The sequence below is a fragment of the Cottoperca gobio genome, chromosome 17 (genome assembly GCF_900634415.1).
Source record: "Cottoperca gobio chromosome 17, fCotGob3.1, whole genome shotgun sequence".
Classification (NCBI taxonomy): domain Eukaryota; kingdom Metazoa; phylum Chordata; class Actinopteri; order Perciformes; family Bovichtidae; genus Cottoperca; species Cottoperca gobio.
This window is the reverse complement of record NC_041371.1, coordinates 14,142,605-14,164,550: the sequence shown is the minus strand read 5'-3', so window position 1 is coordinate 14,164,550 and position 21,946 is coordinate 14,142,605. Positions and strand designations below refer to the sequence as shown.

Here is a 21,946-nt window from a genome sequence, read left to right as displayed (position 1 = left end):
ATAAATCAAAAACAGACACAAAAATGGATTGAATTGATGTCCATGCATTTGACCAAAAAGTTGTTTACACAAGTGCAGTCCCAATTCGAATCAATTACTTTTTTCTTTTGTTAATAAATACTTCTGTAGAGCTCATGAGTTTAATAGAGGCGTGAATGTATGTGTTGAGGCAGTTTTTGTTGTTATTGTATTTGGGTGCACTGTACCATTGGCCTGTTATGTGTGGACAAAAATAACCGAAATAGTTTTCGATTGCATATTTTGTAGGAGGTTATGTTGTATTAACCACATATAACATCTAAGTCTATTAGGACTGCACTATATATTTCATAAGTAAGTGAGTAGCCTATACGTAGTATAATAGGGCACATATTTTGTGCAGGTGCAACATTATTATAACGGATACTGTTTAATATCAGAACAATTGATAAGACCCTATGCAGGACAGGCATCTCCCGACACACCACTAGGTAACGTTACTCCATCACGCCTGTTTGGACATGTTGCTCAAGTAAAAAAAAAAAACGTACACCCTCCAGGCCAGATCTATTTATCTTAAACCTCGCCCATCTTGAATCAGCTGTCAGACCATCAGACAAAAGTATATGGGAACAATGAAGATTTAATCAGACCTGAGATCGGCGCCTTACGCCGCCTCAACGGCAGATTGAAGGAAGTAAAAAGAAAAGCACAAAAAATAACCTGCGAGGCAAACCGGAGCAGCAGCCAGCTATTCAGCCTTTTCACCGCGGGATGTGAGTCTCTACAATAACGGAAGACCGCTGTGACTTTGAGAGGACCAAACAGAGTTAGAGAGCCGCTTTTTGTGCTGCGTCTGAGGTTTTAGAGAAGTGGTGAACCTGCAGCGTTTCTACGGAACAGCCTTTTCAAAAGAAGTTGCAAGCTAGCGCGAATCTAGGTTTCACATCTCAGCGTACGTTAAGCTCCAGCAGCGACGTGAGTGTGTAAGTTATTACACTTCTCCTCCGTTTATAAATATTAAGAGTTAGTTTTAATGTTAATGAATGAAAAATTAATGCTTTCGAAATCACGTTTAAACAGGTGTTGGGACTATTTTTTAATGCAAACCTCCGCAGTCTTGGGCGTGTCAGTGAGCAGGTAAGTGATTAACTTTGAAAGGAGTGTTGACGGTTAACCTGCTTGAGCTCGCGCTGCACTGTGCGTGTGTGTTTGTGCAAGCTTTCTGGGAAATGTGAGCTTAAAGCTGTATGTTGTAAACCCTCTAAATAAGAATTTTACTTAAAAATGTTTAAAATAACACGCACGCTTGCTCTAAAATGACTAGAAATCTGCATGTTTGACTCAACACGTGATTTCATAATAACTTTTATGCTTCAAGATGGACTTTTATACCCTTGACGACGGGCTTGTTCTTGCTCTGGCTGTGTGTGCGTGTGCGTGTGTGCGCGCGCAGAAGGTTGTTGAGTGAAGCTAGTTTTGGCCCAAGGGCCAAGTATGTGAAACATCTTATCGGAGCAGCATTCTCTGACATGCCGCAGCTCATCAGTCTAAAACAGCACACCTCTCTTGGGAAAGAAGCACCTACCGTACACACCCACTAACTCTGCAGGTTGTAGTAACACTGGACAAAATAACAGAAAACAACAGCTGTGTCTGTAATTAAAAGAGAAGCAGACCCAGGCTAATTTTCACTCTGGTAGACATGTTTCCTGTGGTCAATGTGTGTGAAACAGCTCTTGCAACAAAATTGCTGCAAGAGCTCTTCTCTCATCTGCACGAGCATTTGGCACTCTCTGTGAATCTCTCATTGTGTGTGCTTGTGTTTGGTGCTGCAGGAGAGCTGAAGTTGACATCCCTGCACCCTGCTGAATGCCTTTCACGGTGCTACATTAACATCACTATGGCACTGACAGAATTACTGCCGTGCTGACTTTAGCTCACTCTGCCCTTTCTGGCTATTCCTCTACTCTTTTTCTTTGTTTCTCTCACTTTTGTTTTTAGCACATCTTAAGTGTTTCTCCTCACATGTTGTTTTATTTATTTTTGTTATCCTGTGTTTTGCTATACATATTTTAACCTTCTTTTCTGTCAGGTCTCGCGTCCGGTGAATTGATTGTGATATCCATACAACCTTGTCTCTTTCAGCCCTCCTCGGCTTTGTTTCTTCGGTCTGTGCCATCCATCTCATCATGGACAGCCTGCTGAGCGGGGCCAGTAAAGGGGCCAATGCCCTTCAGTCAGCGCAGACCTCATCACGTCATAGATGCCACTCGCTGTCTTTGCCCCTGTATGAGTGACCGTTAAGGAAACAATAAAGCTTAAATTCCTCTTAGTTTGAACAAAAGAGCCATGCATCCGCTGTTGCCCCTCTGTGTTTTTTGGCTGCTACCCCTGGCTTTGACCCTGGAAGAAGACTCGTCACTGGACTGTGTCCCCCGTAGATCTGTGCCCTACCATAGTGAGTGTTGCTATCTGTCTTGTGTAACATTGGCTTACAATGTGTCAACTCGTGTTGGCACATATGGTTTGAGTAAGATTGGGTTGACTCATTGGGAAACAGGGTTTAATCACCGGTGGTTAATGAGTTATTAATCAGTCATGTTCTTTCTCTAGGGGACAACGCTCACCTGTTTCACGAGGAGGGAGTGTTCAACTACTCCACCATGCTGTTGAGAGAAGATCTGGACCTGCTATTGCTCGGTGCCAGGGAGGCAGTGTACGCTCTTGACCTCAACGACATCTCCAAGAAACTTGCTTCCGTAAGAACACCAATGTGAACAATGCAGTCGAGGCCAATTCTGTTAGCACTAGTCTGACATTTATTATCAGATGTTTCTTGGCCGAGGGCTATGAAATCTTTAAGAGCAAACTTGTGTGTTGTGCCAAGTTCTCTGCTTTGAATGGAGCCTTACACTCAACACGTACTAAAAGCAACCAGCATTACTGGAAGTTATTTGCTGATTCCAGCTGTTATACCTCGATAGTTACATTTGCAAGGACATTTGAACTTTCTCTACACGTTTATCTTCCTAACTGCTTGTTTCCTCAGTGAAGGGTGCAAATGGTTAAGTGTTGCTCTCGGTGTCTTTGTAGATGGTGGACAGTACAATTTTGAGTTACTTGTACTTTACTTGAGTATTTCCATTTCCTGCTACTTTCTACTTCTACTCCACAACATTTTATAGGGAAATATTGTACTTTTTACTTACTTACTTTGTTTGATAACTTTATTTTCTAGTTATTTTTTACAGATTCCGATTTATAACACAAAATATAATCAACAAATATTTTTTTATTATAGATAAATATAGGACTTTACTGATCCCTCGCTACCCGGCAGTATATATGGTAAACAAAAAACACTGAAGTATAAAGCAATGTACATATGAATGCATCAATAGTTGTAATTCAATAAAATAATATTCACAAACGGGTCATTCTGCATAAAGAGTACCTTTACTTTTGGTACTTTAAGTATATTTAGATTCTGATACTTTTGTACTTTTACTTCAGTAAAATTTTAACTTTGACTTTGACTTGTAAAAGCTTGAAATACTTCTACAACCACTGCCCAGTAGTCTAATGTTCTTGGTGAAGATGACGTATCACACCATGTTTCCTGTCTCTCCTTACACTGTCAACTTAAAGTAAAGGCATGTTCAATACTGAAAGATGCAACAGAAAAACACTTAACCCGGAAAAACAGAAACATTTAAAAACTAAATTTGTTTTTCACTCTTTCAGGTTAAATGGGAAGTGACACAACAGCAAAAAGATGAGTGTAAAAATAAAGGAAAAGATCCTGAGGTAGGTCCTTTTTAGCTTTTGCTATTTAAAATGTATTGAGCACAGGTTGTCATTGCTTTTTAAAATGCCTTTGCAGACGGAGTGCAAGAACTATATCAGGATCCTGCATCAGACGGAGGATAATAAGATGTATGTGTGTGGAACCAATGCTTTTGATCCTGAATGTGATTACATGGTGAGACAAATTCATATTCCATAGTGTATAAATGAATACTGTGTAGTTTTATTGTCAACATCATCATCAGTGCGTTAAATAACTAGGATAAGACTTTGTGAGTTGCAGTGCCTCTTTGTTTGTCTGTGCAGTCCTACTCCAAGGGAAAGCTGACTCTTGAGAAGAAAGGAGAGGATGGCAAAGGGAAGTGTCCATTTGATCCTTTCCAGAGATACGCCTCCATTATGGTTGGTGAGTAGCAGTTATACAACATATAAGAAATTGAGGATGAACGATTGATGTAGCAACATTTTTAATTTGTGTCTCTGTTTCTGCTGTTGTATTTTGCCAGAAAACAACTTATACTCGGCCACTTCAATGAACTTCCTGGGCTCTGAACCCGTCCTGATGCGCAGCTCTCCTGTTTCTATACGCACTGAGTTCAAGAGCTCCTGGCTTCATGGTAAGATGTGATAGTATGTAAAGTGTTTGTTCGTGCAAGAGCTTCACTGTCTCTGAACCAGTGTTCATTTGTTAACGAAAACTATGACTAAATATGTTTGTCAAAGACCTTTGTTTCTATGTTGAGACGAGAGGATGACGAGATGAGAATAAAATGTAGTAAAAAGAAATTGACATAAAAGAGGAGACAATATATTATAAACTTTTTTTTCATGCAGCAGTTCTGTTTCCTGAGCTGCGCGTGCCATATCAGGACTACACTGGTAGCACAGTCAGTAAGACTCGCCATACTTACTTAAGTTAAAGCTAACAATGACAACAACATGGTTTGGGAGAAAGCAACGAGGAAATATTTATGCTAGATCGGACCCACTGAAATCTTCAATATAATCTGATGATTTAATACTAAAACTTGAATATATCAGAATTACGGCTTCGTGGTTGTATGCCTCCCCCAATCAGTCAAGTTGCAGTTTACATCCATGTCTGTCCAAAATGTCGTCTCTTCATAAGTTTATCCTTTTAGACATTTGTGTGAAATTGTCATAATTAGTGTATGAATTCTTGAGTTATGGCCAGAAATGTGTTGTATGAGGTCACAGTGACCTTGACCTTTGTCCACCAAATTATAATCAGTTCATCCTTATGTCCAAGTGGATGTTTGTTTCAAATTTGAAGACATTCCTTTAAGGCGTTTCCTAAAATATCGCATCACAAGATTGGGACGGACGTACCGACAGACAACCCCAGAAAACATAGCCTCCGGGCCTCTGGCTGTTGCCTGCCCGGAGGCATAAACACAGGATGAGGTTGACTAAATATGATATAAACTAACAACATTTGACATAGGACTAAGGCTACGACTAAATAACTAAAAAAAGCTGACAAAATGAGCACTACTCTGAACCGAAGTGAACCGTCTAACCTGATTAGTGGCTCAGTCAAAGTTTTTTCTTCTTTCAATGCCAGAGCCCAACTTTGTTTCCATGGCTCAGATGCCAGAGAGTTATCTGAGTGAGGAGGGAGATGATGACAAGGTTTACCTGTTCTTCAGTGAGTCAGCTGTGGAGTGCGACTGCTACAACAAACTGTTGGTTTCCCGTGTGGCCCGCGTATGCAAGGTGAAAAAGAGTTTATTGTGCATGCACTTATTTCTCACAGCTCCATTTCCCAAAACACTCCTAACATATAAACAGCACTTCCTCAGGGGCGCTTATTACGCCCTTTCCGCTGTTTGATTGTGCATCCCGTTTGTCTTTGTGTTTTTTCACTTGCCAATGTGGCATTATGGGGTCTTTCTGTGCTCACAGGGGGATCTTGGAGGTCGGAGGACCTTGCAGAAAAAATGGACATCCTTCCTGAAGGCCAGATTGGACTGTCCAGTGCTGGAGTCTCAGCTGCCGTACATTATCCAGGACACTTACCGCTCGTGTGACCCACAGAAACACTGGAAGGACTGTTTGTTCTACGCCGTCTTCACACCACAGTCGTACGTTTGAATTAACAAACATGTTTGTGTTTGAGGGAGCGGGGTCTCTTTCTCTTTAATGGGCTTTGGCACACCATTTGGCTCACATTTTCTGTGTGTGTTTCAGAGACACATCAGACCTGTCTGCAGTGTGTGCGTACCGCGTGTCTGACATCAGCAAAGTGTTTGCGGAGGGCAAGTACAAGACCGCTGTCCCCGTAGAAACCTCTTTTGTTAAGTGGGTGATGTACAGCGGAGAAGTCCCCGTCCCTCGGCCTGGAGCTGTGAGTCTGCCCTTTATTCAGCGTGTGTGTGCGTGTGTTAGAAACAAAGGCAAAACTCAAAAGGCAACTCTTTTTTTTTTTTTACGAGCGTCCCAGCAGGAAACTGATTCCTTTTGTACTCTGTCTCTGTTGTTCTCTCTTTTCTCTTTCCTTCCCCTCTTCCCTTGCCAGTGCATAGACAATGAGGCTCGTAAAGCGGGCATAACTCAGACTCTGGACATCCCAGACCAGACCCTTCAATTTATCAAAGATAAGCCCCTCATGGACCAAGCTATCCAGCCAATAGGAGAGAGGCCTCTTCTGGTGCGAAGGGGAGCTACATTCACACGCATCATAGTCAACCGAGTGCAGGCTGCAGGTGGCGAGATGTACCATGTGATGTTCATAGGCACAGGTGTGTCTCAGTATATTTCACTTTGCTGCTTTTGATAACTTGGTGAATCGGTGGTAAGCATCAGGCCATAGGTGTCAGCATTTAAATATAGCATGTGTCCATGTTTTCATACGAATAGAGGAAGGCACAATGTTGAAAGCAGTGAACTACGACGGAGAGATGTTCATCATAGAGGAAGTGCAACTCTTCCAGCCCCCAGAGCCAATCAAGATTCTCAAATTCTCTAATGTCACGGTAATCTAAAACTCTGTTGTAGCCTAATGAATGTCTTATTACTTTTAAATCACTAAATGTGTGTTCATTGGGTATTACGGTTAAGCACCTACATGGGTGTCATTGCTCTGTGTTTGTGTGTGATGGATCCACTGTGTACAGGGTCAGCTGTATGCCGGCTCAGACTACGGAGCAGCACAGACACCACTGGCCACCTGCGGGAGGTCCTTATCCTGTATGGACTGTGTTCTAGCCAGAGACCCATACTGCGGCTGGGACAAAGCTGTTGGGAAATGTGTTTTCCTTTCTAGTTCACAAAGGTAGGCTGCTGTTCCAACATGTAGAGGATGCAATGTAGATATCCAATTTTATCCAAACTAAATTTCCATTATTTTATCTTCTGCTTTAGAGAACTAATCCAAAGTTTGAAAGAAGGCGATGCCTCTCTCTGCCCAGATGCTGGTGAGTTAGTGCACACGATCACCTAATGATTGAATTAAATTAAATTAAATGAATTAAAAACTGTAATAAAAAAGTAATCTTAAAGATTTGCATTTTAATAAATGTCTGTTAAGTCACTATGTATCACCTAATAAGGAAACACAATGGTGATTGAGCCCACTGATTCAAATATTGCGATATTTATAAATGTGTATCATTACAACCTGGGTGTCTGTGGCAACGTTCCCGGAAAAAGTCCTGCTAATGCAAACCGAACATTTCCTACTGCTGCAGCTTCACATTAACTCTTTAACTGACGAAACATGAGTTGACTTTCACAATGAAGTAGTCACATGATATGCAATGTGTTTCCGCTATCGTTGCATCTACAAAACAAAACATTATTTTAATTTTTGGCATTTTTGGACAGCAGATCAGTTTGAAATATTGCACGGTGTCAGGAGCAGCCACAACGAGCTGTTAGATTAAGAGGTGAAGAACACAGGCTGCACACCTCCAACTTCTAAGCGTCAGCGAGGAAACCAACTGCTTTTAATTTAGCTGATTTTGCAGACTCATGCCGTGTACAAAAATGGCCAAATATCGCCTGATGTTTTATTAAAATGACAATAGTTTGTATTGCTGCCCCCGGTATTCTGGGACGTGTAGTATTAAACTACATTTGCAGTTACCAACAGTAAGTAGGGTGTCGCCAAATCAAACAAGACTGAAATCTTAATTATCGCCTGCTTAAACTTTAAAGAACCATAATTGAGGTTGATTGTTAAAATGAAAATGCGTGCATGTGAAGGACCCGTTTTGTTTCCAGATCCTGTGAAGCCTATGAATCGGTCCATCTGGCCCGGGGGAAACCTGAAGCTCCGCTGCCCTTCGCCTTCCAACCTGGCAAAGACCAGTTGGGAGCGGCACGGCAGCCCTCTGACCACTTCGACACGCCTCCAGCTTCTACGAGACGGATTGCTCATCCTCAACGCCACAGACTCCGACACCGGTCGGTACCGCTGCCTGTCTGTGGAGCTCTCCAAAGCTGACGAGTACACGACCACTGTGGCCGAGTACCAGGTTAGCATGGCTACAGCGGGATCTGGCGGCAGGAGTGTGATTCCTCCCCAGGCTCGGATGGACGGCCCCTCTGTCGCTGGACTTCAGGTCGTAGTTGGGCTTCTGTTAGTTTCTCTGCTTGCCCTTTTGGGTTGGAACTTTTACAAAGGTCACCTACCGCTGCCCTGGAACTGCAGAAAGAAGAATAGAGAGCAATCCCAGGAGACCCATGAGCAGGGGGGGCTGAACGCCAGCGTGAAGTACCAGGATGCTCTGAGGCCTGCACCGGCAGAGGACAAGCCCCTGGTGTTGGGAGCAAACAACGGAAGGAATAACAACCACACTGGAGAGGAGGCGGTGGCATTCAGTGTAGAGGAGAATGACAACCCACAGGCTACTCTTCCATCTCTGCAGTATATTGATGACGAATCAGACATTTGAAAATGACAAGCGCATTTAAATTTCCCGTTGAACGGCGCTAAAGTTTGAGAAATTAACAAGAATACCCCAAACTATTTGGATGCATCAGTTCAGATTGATCAAATCTCAATTTATGGGAGTATAAAACATAAGTGGTTGAATCTTTGAGACAAAGATTCAATAACAGGATTTTTGTAAAAGTATGAGAGACACTTGAATTTCTGCTTTATTCTGTAGTTTTAAAATGTTGTGTAAAGTGTTTTAGCTCCCTACTAATCGTTGTAAATCCCATTATAGATTTTAAATATCTTTGAAAGATTGGTTTGATTTTCACAGGGAATGTACAATAACTGAAATTGAGCCATTTCATGTGTAACCACTAGCTGCAATAATTGCTTTATTGTATTAAAACTTTTCTACCAACAGTGTGAACTAGTTTTCAACAAGATCGGACATGCCAAGAATGTGAAGAGCAGATGTGGAAGATAGCTGCAGTTATGAATCATCTGCGTACTTCTGTTTATGTACATCCAGTCTCTTTCTGAAGACTGACCTAGTTTCAGATGTTCAATGTTTTTTACTCTAAAATAATGTCTTAAATTGTTCACGACAAAATAACATCAAGCAAAGAGTAAGAATTTAAACAAATCTTTAATGTGGAATTTTCAGACATTACAATTTATGTTTCAGACAAAAGTACAGAGTAATGTAGCTTTAACAAACCTGCTTGGTGAGAGCAGTTAAAACCAATAGAACAAACCAATGGACTGAACAGCCTAAATAATAAAGCGTGTGTGTGGTTAAAACCCAGCGACTGGGGTCTTGGTCCATCTTGGTACGTGGCTCCTATCTCCTGTAGCGGTACCTCTTGAAGTGGAACCACAGCTGGAAGATCCCATTGGCAAACTGACAGCGGAAACCGTGTCTGTGTGAGTACTCCCACTCCCTGTTCACGATCTTAAACGCAATGTCCTCGTACGGGGGGCCAGCGTGGAACCGTAAGATCCCAAAGTCCTTGTTGTCGGGACTGGGCTCGAGGAAGTACTGCGGGGTGGAGCGCTTGTCGATCAGGTCCGGGTAGAAGATGTTGAACTTGTAACCCTGGACGATCTTGGGCGGAGGGTTATCGAAGTCGTAATGCGTCTGGTTGTATTTGTTCCACTCGAAGCCTGTGTGGACCCTGTTGAAGAAGCGCGGTTTCCTGGGACGGTATTTGTCCGCCCACAGGTACATCTTCCCCGTGACAGGAAACTCCACGCTGAACTGGGCCTCGTCGTTGCCCATGCCCTGTTTGGCGCGACGTACGAAGGCGTCCTCGGCGTTCTCGTTGGCATCACCTGATGGAGAAGTCAAAGAAGAACAATGAGCGGGGAGAAACAATGCATTAACACAATTGGTTTCTTTAGAGCGAGGTATGTGCTGCTACATGATTTATTTTCTGCAGGCACTAGTTATTTTTATGACTATGAAGCCTTAGTGCGTTTGTTTCTGCATATGTGTGTTAATATTCTCCTACCGGTGACTTGTAGCTGTCTGCGTGCTAACTGCAGCCTGGTTGTGTCTTCTTCCGGTGTGGTCGTGTGCGAGTCCAGCGGCAGCTCTGAAGTCGTGAGCAGCGTGGGACTGTAGCGACCCGAGTCGTACTCCGCCTGACTCTGCTGGATCAAATCCTCCTCCGTCAGCACGGCCTCCACCACCTCGCCCCCCTTCTCTTCATCCTTGTCGCCCTTTTCTCCTCCTTCCTCAACTGGGTTTCCTGCCTTGGACGTTGATGGACCCGCCTCCTCTTCATCCCATTCAGTTCCTCTGTTCATATGTTTTGTGGAGGATGAAGACTGACCTCTTTTTTTTTTTTTTTTAAACACAAGTGAAAATTAAATTAATATAGTTGAACCTCAGGTCACCTCACAGTTTCAAGATGTGTATCATGTGTTGCTTCGACGTAACTTACGCATCATCACTCCTCGTTTCCTCTTTGATGATGGGGAACAAAGGTTCACTTTCAACTCCTTGTTCCTGTTTCAGCTTGAACAGCTTCTGACGCAGAACATCCTGATGTCGCTCTCTCAACCTGGGACATAATATTGCAGCTTTAAAACACAATTTTCACACCTGTCTATCCAGATAATGAGCCATCCTTGGAACTTCTAATGTAAATGATAACAGCAGAACTTCATACCTCGCTCTGGCCATGTAGACTCTGACTTGCTGCAGCAGACTCTCCCAGTAACCTATATCAAGATTAGACCCTCCAGCCCGAATCTTGGTCTCAATGTTCAGGTGCAGCGCCTGCATCTGGCTGTATGTCTTCCCTTTGAACACCTGTCTGGACATCAATGCTCACAGCTGTGTTGATGCCCTCACGACGATCACCTGAGAATTTAACAGATTGTATTGAAGATAAAAATGGGGTTGAGGATGTTGCACGTACAGTTCACAGAGACGGCTACAAGTTTAATTATGCAATCAGATGAGAACTGCCGCAAATGTAACTTCACATGTAAAACAAAAGCAGGGTATGTACCCGGTCCTTTCCCAGAGGCCTCCAGTTTTCTCAGTTTGCTGATCTCATCCTCAGTGATGGTCGTCATGTCTCTCCAGAAGTCCACATTCTTCCCTTGCTCCAACTCCATGTACACCTACAGGCACAACAACACTATGTTGTAATATACAGATGGACATTTTTTGAAGAATAATAGATGTGAAGCAACTTTTGTTAAAGGTCAATCTGCATGAGAGTAAACATTTAGTTTACACTGTGGCCAGGTTGATCATTCAAGATAAATCTTGTGTCTGTTTATGACTGTATTGTGACACATTTTCTAAGTTAAATTTGACCTAAATCTGCCAGAGCATGACATCTGAAACACTTTTAGAAATTTGGGATCAGTGGCCGTTAAAAGAAGAACGGCAAACAGATCTGACCTGTGGAAACTAAATCAACCTGTTAAAACAGATCGTCTGTAGGATTTTCTCTCTAAATAATTTAAGCACCACCAGAATAATCCGAATTATAATGTAATCACAAAGTCTACATATAATGGCTTTAACTTGCACAATTAATGTTGAAATGTTCTTTCAAAGAACAGATTCATTCAGACTGAAGACTCATCTCAGTGAGGGGATTACAGCCGGTTGACCAATTGCTAAGAAAGTGATGCAATACTAATTCCAATCCCACATTTGTTAACTCGCACATGACATGTTTGTGCAAGTTCATATTTACAAGACAAGGTAAAAGAGGCTGGAAACTTTAAAGTGCACGTAAGAGCTGCAAATAACATATTTTCATTATCGATTAATCTGCCGATCATTTTCTAAATGAAGCGTTTCGTCTATTAAATGTCAGAAAATAGTGAAAAATGTCCATCAGTCTTTAAATGACTTGTGTCAGTTCAAAACCCAAAGATATTTTGTTTATGATATTAAACAGAGAAGAAATGACTTAAACGATTGTCAAAAATAGTAGCCGATTATTTTTCTGTCAGTCGATTAATTACTACCTCTCCCCTATTAAAGCACATCATCTCCCTCTGTGCGATTGCCGATATTCTAAGATAGTCATAAAACGTTTAAGCTTGAATGGACACATAACCACAGACCTTGATGTCCTCCAGCAGGTCATCCATGTCGGTGACTGTTAGCCCGTTGAGAAATGTATAAGGCTCGTGCATCTCCACAGCGAGATCGTCATCTTCTGCACTGATGTACTTCGCCAAAAGGTCAATGGGCTTGGCACGACCATCACGGATTCTGATCTTTGACCTGGAAAGTGCAAATGCGTGTTAAGGAACAGTGTAGGAGCCTGGAACTCTAGTGGAATTGTGCAAACAAACTGAACCGTAAAATAAATCCTCTGTGACATGAAAAAAGGATAAACAGTAATGGTTGATGTGCACACTGACCTTAGTTTGGCCTGATGCAGATGGAAGTTGTCTTCCTGTTCAGCCCAGGTCTTGAAATGCTCTGCTTCCTTTTCTCTCTGCAGCATCTCCAGCTCAGTCTCTCTCATGGCCTTTTCTCGCTCCCTCTCCAGACGCAACTGTTTTACCTGCATACCCAAAGTTAGTAGGATTAATGAAATGACTCTAGCATTATACTGCCACAAAATACAAAAAACACACAGCTCATACCTTCTGAAGCTCTCTGCGATTCTCCTCCTGAATACATTTGTTCCTGTCTTTAAGGTCTTTTTCTCCAAGATGTCCGATACCTTTCTTATCCAACGCCTGAGAAAATACACACAATACAAGAATCTTGGATGAGATACTGGAAGCTAGGTTATGATAGGCAACGTTTCAAATTTCTGGGACAGTAAACTAACTTTGAATACAGTTTACAATAACAACTCCTCAAATGCTGTTGGAAACTACTCTCCAACTCACTTTCTGCCATTTGAATGTTCCCAATAAGTTGTTGTCACCAAAGGGATTGTCTGCGTTGGTGTAACCCATGTACTCTTCACTCCAGCCCATCTTTTCTCTCCGTTTCTTCTCCTTTGCTTCCTTCTTTGACAGTCTTCTGGCCCGCTTCTCCTCTGGTGTCTCCAGAGCTTTCATCATCTCCCTCTGGTTTTTCTTATCCTCCTTTTCTTTGACCACACGGCCTCCATGATCAGACCTTGAGCTATCAGAAGACTCTGGTGAACTGGAGCGCTGCCTCCCTCTTTCTCTGTCAGCCCTGCTACTCTCACTCCTCCCTTGCTCTTGGTCTTCACTCCTCTTCCTGCATTCTAGGCTTTTGTCTCCGTCTCCTTTTCTTTCCACATCTCTACTGTTGCTCCCCCACCTCTCTTTATCTCTGTTTTTCTCCCTCCTCTGTCTGTCTCTGATTGGACTCGCTCTGTCAGGACTTCTCCGTTTTCTCCTCTCTCTGTCAGTGCTTCCATCGTTGGAGTCAGAGCTGGACTGGGACCTTTCCCTCCGCCTCTCTCGAGATGTTCCTCTCCGACTCTCCATTTCCTTTCTCCCCTTATTCACTTTGGGATCGTCTGAATCAGAACTGAGACAAAAAAATGTTTTTTACATTTTAGCTCCTGGATGAGCAACCACGTATTCATTATTTACTCTTCAGGATTAGAGTTGGTAGGTTAACCCTATACCCTCTAAAAACTTACAATCCGGATGCAATTGTTATTGAATTACATGATGGTATCGGTATGCATCTCACAGTGCTCGAGTTGTGAAGAGGTTTATTACAAGCATGTTCATTCGCCCAATTATCAGTACCAAGAATGCAGTGAGAGACATGGGCTCAGGTTGATTTATATGCCAGGAAGACAATTAAATGCATGGATTAACCCGGATACTATTTATTCTACTGTATTAAAACTCATTAACTCATGATATAACTATGTGATGTCTCGTGTTAGCTGGTTGGTATGGACGTTTAACGTTTAATACGTTTTACGGCTGGATTCGGCCCGTTATAATAGTAATGGTGGTTACCTTGATGATCGACCCCTCGACTTGCTCCTGGCACGGTTTGGTGGTCCTCGCCTCCTCTCGGTCTCTGAGCCGCTCCTGGAGCCACCTGGACGGTCCGTGTGTCGAGGCCGACGCCGATCAGGAGAGCCATCGCTGGAGTTCCTGCTGCCCGACCGCTCCCGTCCACGAGCGGTTCTTTTCGTTTCCACAGACCGACTGCGACCTTTCCTTTCCTCCGGAGATCGAGACCTGCTCACTCTGGATCTGTTTCGCCGATCCCGGCTCCAACTTCTGGACTTGGAGCGGGACCGTCGTCGTGACTTCGAATCCATCACGAATCTTTCTGTCCATGAGGGGTCCGAAGTGCCCTCTGTCGCGTAAATAAGAGGTAACAAAGAAAACGGTTTGCTGTCCTCACAGTGTAAAGTATGCATGTGTGTTTTTAAAACATGTATTGAAGTAAATGGACATAAGTGTTGGACTCTCACATTCACCCTTATGAAAACAAAGCGGTAAATTGTCTGGTTTCAAAATGAATTAATCAGGCAGCAGGAAGCCATCTTAAAGGGCCCTTCTGCAAAATGGCGCGTATACTAGACGTCTTGAGTATAGCTTGAGAAAATAAAGTAAAAATTATTACCATTGATTTAATTGCAGTTGTTATGCGACACGGGACATCTTAAATCAATTTAGCATCATAAGTATGTGTTGTTTCGTTAAAATGTATTGAGAGATAAATCAGGTCAAAGCTGCTTTTCAGAAACACAAACAACGTTCGTGTTGTCATGACGTCAGGCAGCTGGCAAATGTAGTTGTCTGACTTCACTCTTAAATTAATAGTTAAAGATATGATGGTAATTGCTCAACCAATTTCCCTTGGTTCACATTGTCTTCGTATAAACAAGTACTTGTATACGTTGTTGTGTGTCTCATTGTTTGCTTTAATGGTTAGAAGTCATGTTCACAGATGAAGCATGGACTGCAAATCCCAGACAACACAAGGCGCCATTGCCTGTGTTGAGGGTAGAGGAGACTCCTTTCAGCAACATTCTTCTTTACCCAGTCTTCTGTTAGGGCGATATCAACTACATTTCTGACTATTGTCGTTAAAACTTGCGTTTGCTATCATTTCAGATAAATAGTAGTTTTGTCTTTTCTAATTGGGCTCTCATAGGGAGTTGGAAACTACTCGCGTACTCGGTAAACAAGATTTCCGTTGGTCTGTAAGGTAGAGCTTGTTAGCTAGTTTACATTAGCCAGCAGCTACCCGTAGATTTACGGCTTATAACGGTGGCTGCCCTGTCAGGTAGATCAACTAAAGACGCGCTGGTCCGCCACAATGGTGTGGTCAGTTCATCAATTTCAGAGTGTTGACATTAGTGAATAATTAATCTGATTTGGGGACAAATCAACGCAACCTTTTTGTTCGTCTTGTGCGCAACTCGGCTGGTTTGGCCTGTTTCATTGTCTGCGAACATCGAAAACAGACAAGTGTTTTTGTCAGTAGGTTGTTTGGCTAGTGAGGCTAGCCGTGTTCGTGTAAACAAAACCGTCAGCTGTCGACTCCAGGTAATATTACAACAGAACTACCTATTCCAGTATGGCACATCACGAGCACTCTCATGTAGCCAGTTCACAGAAAGCACTCATGTTGGAGATGAAGAGCCTTCAGGAGGAGCCTGTCGAGGGATTCAAAATAACACTGGTGGACGAGGCTGATATGTACAACTGGGAAGTGGCCATTTTCGGACCCCCAAACACTCATTATGAAGGGGGCTATTTTAAGGTAAGAATACCACTTTATGTCCACCAAAGTGGAACATTTTCTTTGGCGTGTTTTGCAGGTTATTTAAAAATAAACACGCACATGAAAAAACAGCATTTGAAGTGCGTATTCTTCAAATAATAAAATATAATTTACAAATTCAAAGTTTCAAATGAATCTGCATGAGACAGTTTACTGCACTACATGCATGACAGCAGCACCATATGGAATCAATGACAATCATGTCTGTCATATGTCATAAACAAGAAGGCATGGCTACTCCAAAATACAATTAACTTAGGAACTGTTACTTTATTGTTGTGGCGAAATCAATAAAAAAAACATGTTATGAAAGTTGTTGGCATTTTATATATATATATATATATATATATATATATATATATATATATATATATAATTTACAAGTAACAATTCCTTCCTCATTGTTACTTGTATTTTGTAGAGCCTTGATGGCCTTCTTGTTTATCCTGTTTTTCCCCGTTTACCAAGAGCACCTGACACGTCTTTGATCTACGGCTGTATATACATATGTCATACAGTATATTGTAGTAATACAGCGCACAGCCACATATAAATTACCTGCTCTGTGTCCCTCTCAGGCTCGGATCAAGTTCCCCATCGACTACCCGTACTCCCCACCTGCCTTCCGGTTCCTTACCAAGATGTGGCACCCCAACATCTATGAGGTGACGTATCACACACACACACACACCCTGAATCTGTTCTATAATAAAACGTGACGCCTTTTCATGCTCTTATCACTATATTTAGTTTAACGTCTTTCAGTTGTTATATGACAATCTCATAATAAAAGAAGTTGATTTTCTCTGTTTTTAGAATGGAGATGTGTGTATTTCTATTTTGCACCCTCCAGTGGACGACCCACAGAGCGGAGAGCTGCCTTCAGAGAGGTGGAATCCCACCCAGAATGTCCGGTTAGTACACTCCCCCATTATCTTTCCTCATATGTCTCTGGTTTCTGTCTTCTTTGTCTTCTGACTTCTTTGCTAAAGTGACCCGACTCATACCCTTGTCACATGGCATTGGTCTTCAGTGGAGTCTCTTCAGGCGTTAAATTAATATCTGGGTATTTAGCACCACATGTGTAACATGTCTGTATTTTGCCAAAATGTATAGCCCGATGCATTTACACAGCCAAAAGAAATTTAGAAATTTAAAAAGCAAGAAATGTCCCTAGTTAGGCACAGGGGTTAAATGTTTGTATAATGCTTGTCAATGCTAAATTGGGGAATTTAAATGTTACCTTTTAGTTGATAGACGAAAAAGTAATCCGACACGAGGGAGAGGGTAAATTATACACTCTACATTTGGTAATCTAATAAATAATTCATGTGTTTATATCCTGTTCAAAATGGCTATCACTGATTTCTGGAGGATATTTTTTGTGATTTTAATTTTTTTGTGCATTATGTTTAACTCTGACTTGTACAGTAACTGACCTTTGTGTTCGCTTCCAGGACCATTCTGCTGAGTGTGATCTCTCTGCTGAATGAACCCAACACCTTCTCTCCCGCCAATGTGGACGCCTCCGTCATGTACCGCAAATGGAGGGACAGCAAGGGCAAGGACCGGGAATATGTAGAGATCATCAGGTAAACGGTTGCACTTTATTATCGTCGTTCGCAAAGCTTTTCTCATAAGAGGCGACCAAATTTAAAGAGCCTCTTTGTCAAGTGTTAGACATCATATATATATTCTTTCATATCTCCCTCAGGAAACAGGTATTGGCCACCAAGGCAGAAGCTGAGCGCGACGGCGTGAAGGTGCCCACCACACTGGCGGAGTACTGCGTCCGCACACGCGCCCCGGCTCCCGACGAAGGCTCCGACCTCTTCTATGACTATTACTACGACGACGACGATGTTGACGGGCGAGGACGGCGACTGCTGCTACGATGAAGATGACTCGGGCAACGAGGAGTCGTGACAAGATTTTTTGCCCGCATCCTCATTCTAGCTGACGTACGCTACCCGTTTTTTCTGTCTGGGTTGCCAGAAAGTCTTGGTCAACATGCAACCAAGAAAGGTTTAAAGCTTCCCACTTCTAAACCAATGAAAAGAGCAGTTTTTTCTTGAGCCTCTTATTTTCAGAGGCGATAATCGATGCACCGTTGTGGAAAGGTCAGACCTGGTCAAATTTGCACCAGCACAAAAGTCACCAGTTTCTTCACACATTATTAATTTTCATTATCACCTAAAACCTTACTTTGAGAGAATATTACTTAATTCTATTGAGTTGTTCAGTCCCCTGTATGGTATATAGTATTGTGGGGTTAATACCACTTTTTAACAATAGCAACATTTGCACTTGTGCAACTGCAAACACTTCCAAACTGTTCTCAGCCTCTCTCGCATATCTTTATTTCCCTAATTGTAACTGGCTGTTGCTCAGCAGTAGTTGGTCTCAGTGACTGACAGAAAATTGAGGACTTCAATCAGCCTGTTTGTAACGAATGATCTACTAGAAATCCATTAAATTTCACAATCTGTCTTCTTCGATACGACGGGATGTCACGGGACAATGTTTTCAAAGTTCTTGTGCATGCCGGAATATCATCGGAAGCTTTTTGTCCCTTTTACAGACGGTCTGTTTACCTACGTCACGATCCATTTTCAGCTCGGGGAGAAGAAATAGTTGTGCTGACTGAGATCCCAGAGAACTTTGCATCTGGAGGACCGGCTTGCAAGCTGCGTCAGTGCGTCAAATCCTCATGTGAACAGTTTTGGTAACAAGAAATTGATCTTTTGCTGTGTTTCTTCTGGTTACTGTGGGATGTGTTTCTGTGTCATTTTGAGTGTGGGGTTATGTTATTTGAAGTAGCTCAGATTTAAGAGTTGTGTAAGTTTTTCAGGGTCGGCAGAACTAATTACTGATCAGAATTGTATTTTCTCTTCAGGTTTGCTCTCTGAGAGGCCTGACAGAGCCAAAGACGTAAAGCAGTGTAAAAGAAAACCCAAAACATTTTCTGACTGTTTGTATTCTTGTCTTTGCTCTCACGCAGACTTTGTTATTTTAGTCTCTTTCTTTGGTTAGACATTATGCCTGCAATATTTTGCTTCAGAATGATTTATGTGATAAGATTATTAGGTTTGATTGATCTTTAGGAAAAGTGTCTGTCAAAAGGTGTTGTTGCAGTTTGTCAGGATTATCAAAGTTTTTCAGCCCCGGAAGTGAAAGACGACAAGGCCGCCATGTTTTATTTTCATTTCTATCTCAGTGTCAGCGGAGAGTAGAAGAGTTTTGATATCATTTTTAGAGTGCATGGGTCTTCTCTGTATTTTTGCATCAGCAATATTGATTGTTTAATTTACTCAAATTAGGATTTAATACTGAATTTCTCAGGATAATGAATTACAAATGAAAAAAGAATTAAGACAAGCAACTATTTTCCTCTTTTAGGTGGTCTTCAGAGTTGGTTCACAGCTTCAGCATAACTGATATGCACATGTAGCTGTATAGATGATCGCCGTATTGTTTTATTCACCTGTGTTTTATTTTTTATTTTTGGCTATTTAAAACTGAAAAATAAAGATTTATTGGGAAAAACATTATTGCAGTGATTGGATTGGTTGCACTTCAAATATGAACTATCTTATCTCTAAATATATTCACCTTTTACTTTTTATTAAAACTGTATGCCTATTTCTGAAATGGCTTGTGTAGATCTGTTTGTGAGATTTTCCTTTAAGGATCAATTCCACAACACAAACTCCATGTTTCACAGCATTACAATATTCCCTCTCTTATGGATGTAATCTCTTAATTGACATATTTCAGCTTTCTTCTTTAGCTTTGTCGCATATATAACAACGGGCCTGTTTTGTCTGTTTTACTATATCTGTCCACTCTCTGTGTCAAACTGCATCCAACTTTGCAATGCTAATAGGATCTGTGGATTCCAGCAAAATAATGTTCATTTGGGATATTTGATCAGAAATGAACAAATGTTTGTTTTTCAAGAAAAGAGAATATTTGCTAGGAATATTTGTCTTTCATTTGTAGGTCTATGTCTATGTGAAAGCTAGACTTATTTGATATATTCTTTGAAACATAGATAATCGGTGCAGATCCTGGCTGGACGAGGCACATTTTGTTTTGTTTTGCAAAGCAACATTTATGTATTTAGCATTTTTTTTTTAAATGATAATGATATTATTAATTAGAAATCCAATATTCTTGTTCTAAGATTTCTCCTAGTTTGATAGTTTTTAAATAAAAGGAATCTATATTTATGGATTTGGAGCTCAGCCAATCATGCAAGGATCTCCATAAATTTTGAATCTTGTCACAAGCATAAAAAAGGTTCTCTGTTTGTTCTATGTGTGTAGCATAGTGGTGACAATTATGTATCAACTTTAAACCTGATTAATTGATTATTCTGCTGTTTAAAAATGCATTACTTCATGTTTATGAGTAATTGGAAATTTCAGGAATTTTACAACAGTTTTTGGTACCATTTACCATTATTGTATCTTTTGTATTATAAATCCGGCTGGACGAGGAGATATCTGTGTCTCAATACAGGGGCTGCAGCCTTCGCAGGCAGCATTTGTAAACCGATTACGTCACAGCGGCCGCGACAGGGGTGTCCCATTTCGACGACTCCTTGAGATGCAGCCGACTAATGCAGCCTTCTTTTGCCAGATTTGCAGGACACATCTGATGTATCCTTCACGTCATCAGGTATCCCAAGATTCATTGCGCGCCCAGAGAAAAAAAATCTGACGAAAAATGGCGCCCGTCGACCCAGCAGTAGCGGCAAATGGATATACTTTTAAATATAAGTATTGGGTTTCAACTCGCTCGAATAGCTAACGATACAAATTTTATAAAATTAAAGGACCTTAAAACATAAAATTTTCGCTAAAATGACGGTTAAGTTACGGGACTTTAGTGCCGATGCTAGTTAAGCTAGCTGCTCAGCAGCTGTTAGGAGCGGCTGCTTGGCTGCCGGCATCCGACCTAAGTTAACCTTTTAAAGTAGAACTTTTAAGACCTTAACTTTCAAACCTAAGAGTTTTAAATGTTGATTTATATTTTACATAGATTGTGGCGATTGTACAGATAATTTATACTTCATATTACCTGCTTGGTTTTCTGACAGTTGAATATCACTTAAACAGTTCAGTGCAATCGTTCGGATTGATTATACATATTTTATTATTTATAATATGTGTACTTATTTTGCAACTTAATCTCTTTTGTTTAGTGGTGTATAGCTAAACTTGTTCTAACATTTTGTTTTGTTTTAGGGAGAAGGAGACGGAGGCAGAAGAGAGGAGAGGGTGGAGAGACTCTTCTCTCTGCTGGAGAAACTTGTTGACAAATGAAATGTAAATTAATTGAAATAAATAATATATATAATGATGAATATATTGTGCATTTAATTTACATGAACTATAAATGAAAAGTAATGAAAACTTAATTGATTTCAAGGTTCAAGAAATATTTATTTTGTACATTTTTTACGATTTATTAATTTAGAAAAGAGATTATTTAATTTAGAAAACTACCTATCAATGAATGGAAATGAATGATCTAACAAAGAAAATGATTGAATGATTATTATAAACAAAAGTATTATAAAACAATATAACATTTATAGTACATGCAGATAAAGTTTGCTGCTGGACTTGGATGGGCTGCCACAATAAAGCCCCTGGTGTCTCCTGATGCATCATCTGGGGGGTGTCCAGAGTGTGTATGAGATGCCCCGCCACTGTCTAAAATACATTATCGCCGGTCATAAAGCATATCTTCAATAATGATTGAAAATTAAAGTATCTCTGGTTCCGTTCTCTGGGAAAATGTTAAAGTAAGCCGTCAACTGCACTTGATAACTTCAGAGAGTTGCTAGGAGACGGGAGCGGCAAAATGTAGGGGCGTGAACAACTGGTGACGTTTTCGCATTCGTCGTCGCTCAGAGATGACGTCAACCAAACAACACAATCGAACAACCGCCTGGGAGATCTTATTGAGCTTTCTATACAACAATATAATAACGTCAAGATACGACAACAACAACA

The 21,946-nt window shown here is 41.3% G+C and overlaps 3 protein-coding genes across 7 annotated transcripts; 2 read left to right on the top strand and 1 right to left on the bottom strand.

The window, feature by feature from the left end:
• The first annotated feature begins 571 nt into the window (after positions 1–571).
• On the top strand, positions 572–9,229 carry sema4e (semaphorin 4e). Of its 3 annotated transcripts, none has more exons than XM_029452827.1 (16): positions 572–957; positions 1,063–1,119; positions 2,128–2,440; positions 2,596–2,741; positions 3,727–3,789; positions 3,866–3,964; positions 4,096–4,195; positions 4,296–4,406; positions 5,375–5,526; positions 5,716–5,894; positions 6,001–6,157; positions 6,329–6,551; positions 6,670–6,785; positions 6,927–7,084; positions 7,174–7,226; positions 8,035–9,229. In XM_029452827.1, exons 3-16 carry the CDS (start codon positions 2,332–2,334, stop codon positions 8,706–8,708), a joined length of 2,340 nt encoding a protein of 779 aa, XP_029308687.1. In that variant the 5' UTR covers positions 572–957; positions 1,063–1,119; positions 2,128–2,331; the 3' UTR covers positions 8,709–9,229. The 3 variants fall into 3 exon arrangements, with proteins under 3 accessions (XP_029308687.1, XP_029308686.1, XP_029308688.1); XM_029452826.1 differs by having other exon boundaries at positions 572–965; XM_029452828.1 differs by lacking the exon at positions 1,063–1,119 and having other exon boundaries at positions 572–755.
• A 90-nt stretch (positions 9,230–9,319) lies between these two features.
• Positions 9,320–14,625, bottom strand: cactin. Its single transcript, XM_029452825.1, is given in 11 exon segments — positions 9,320–10,024; positions 10,204–10,529; positions 10,639–10,758; positions 10,867–11,009; positions 11,011–11,060; positions 11,212–11,326; positions 12,290–12,452; positions 12,593–12,738; positions 12,821–12,916; positions 13,073–13,688; positions 14,135–14,625. Coding segments are annotated over 11 exon segments (2,679 nt in total). The 5' UTR covers positions 14,548–14,625; the 3' UTR covers positions 9,320–9,533.
• Positions 14,626–15,060: 435 nt separating this feature from the next.
• Positions 15,061–19,469, top strand: LOC115022039 (ubiquitin-conjugating enzyme E2 R1-like). Of its 3 annotated transcripts, none has more exons than XR_003833805.1 (6): positions 15,061–15,899; positions 16,499–16,585; positions 16,737–16,834; positions 17,378–17,512; positions 17,635–17,881; positions 18,502–19,469. XR_003833805.1 is itself a non-coding variant. In XM_029452836.1 (5 exons), the coding sequence occupies exons 1-5, from the start codon at positions 15,714–15,716 to the stop codon at positions 17,816–17,818; spliced, it is 690 nt and encodes a 229-aa protein (XP_029308696.1). In that variant the 5' UTR covers positions 15,063–15,713; the 3' UTR covers positions 17,819–19,469. The 3 variants fall into 3 exon arrangements, 1 of the variants encoding a protein (XP_029308696.1); XR_003833806.1 differs by having other exon boundaries at positions 15,063–15,899; positions 17,635–18,645; positions 18,817–19,469; XM_029452836.1 differs by having other exon boundaries at positions 15,063–15,899; positions 17,635–19,469.
• The last annotated feature ends 2,477 nt before the right edge of the window (positions 19,470–21,946 follow it).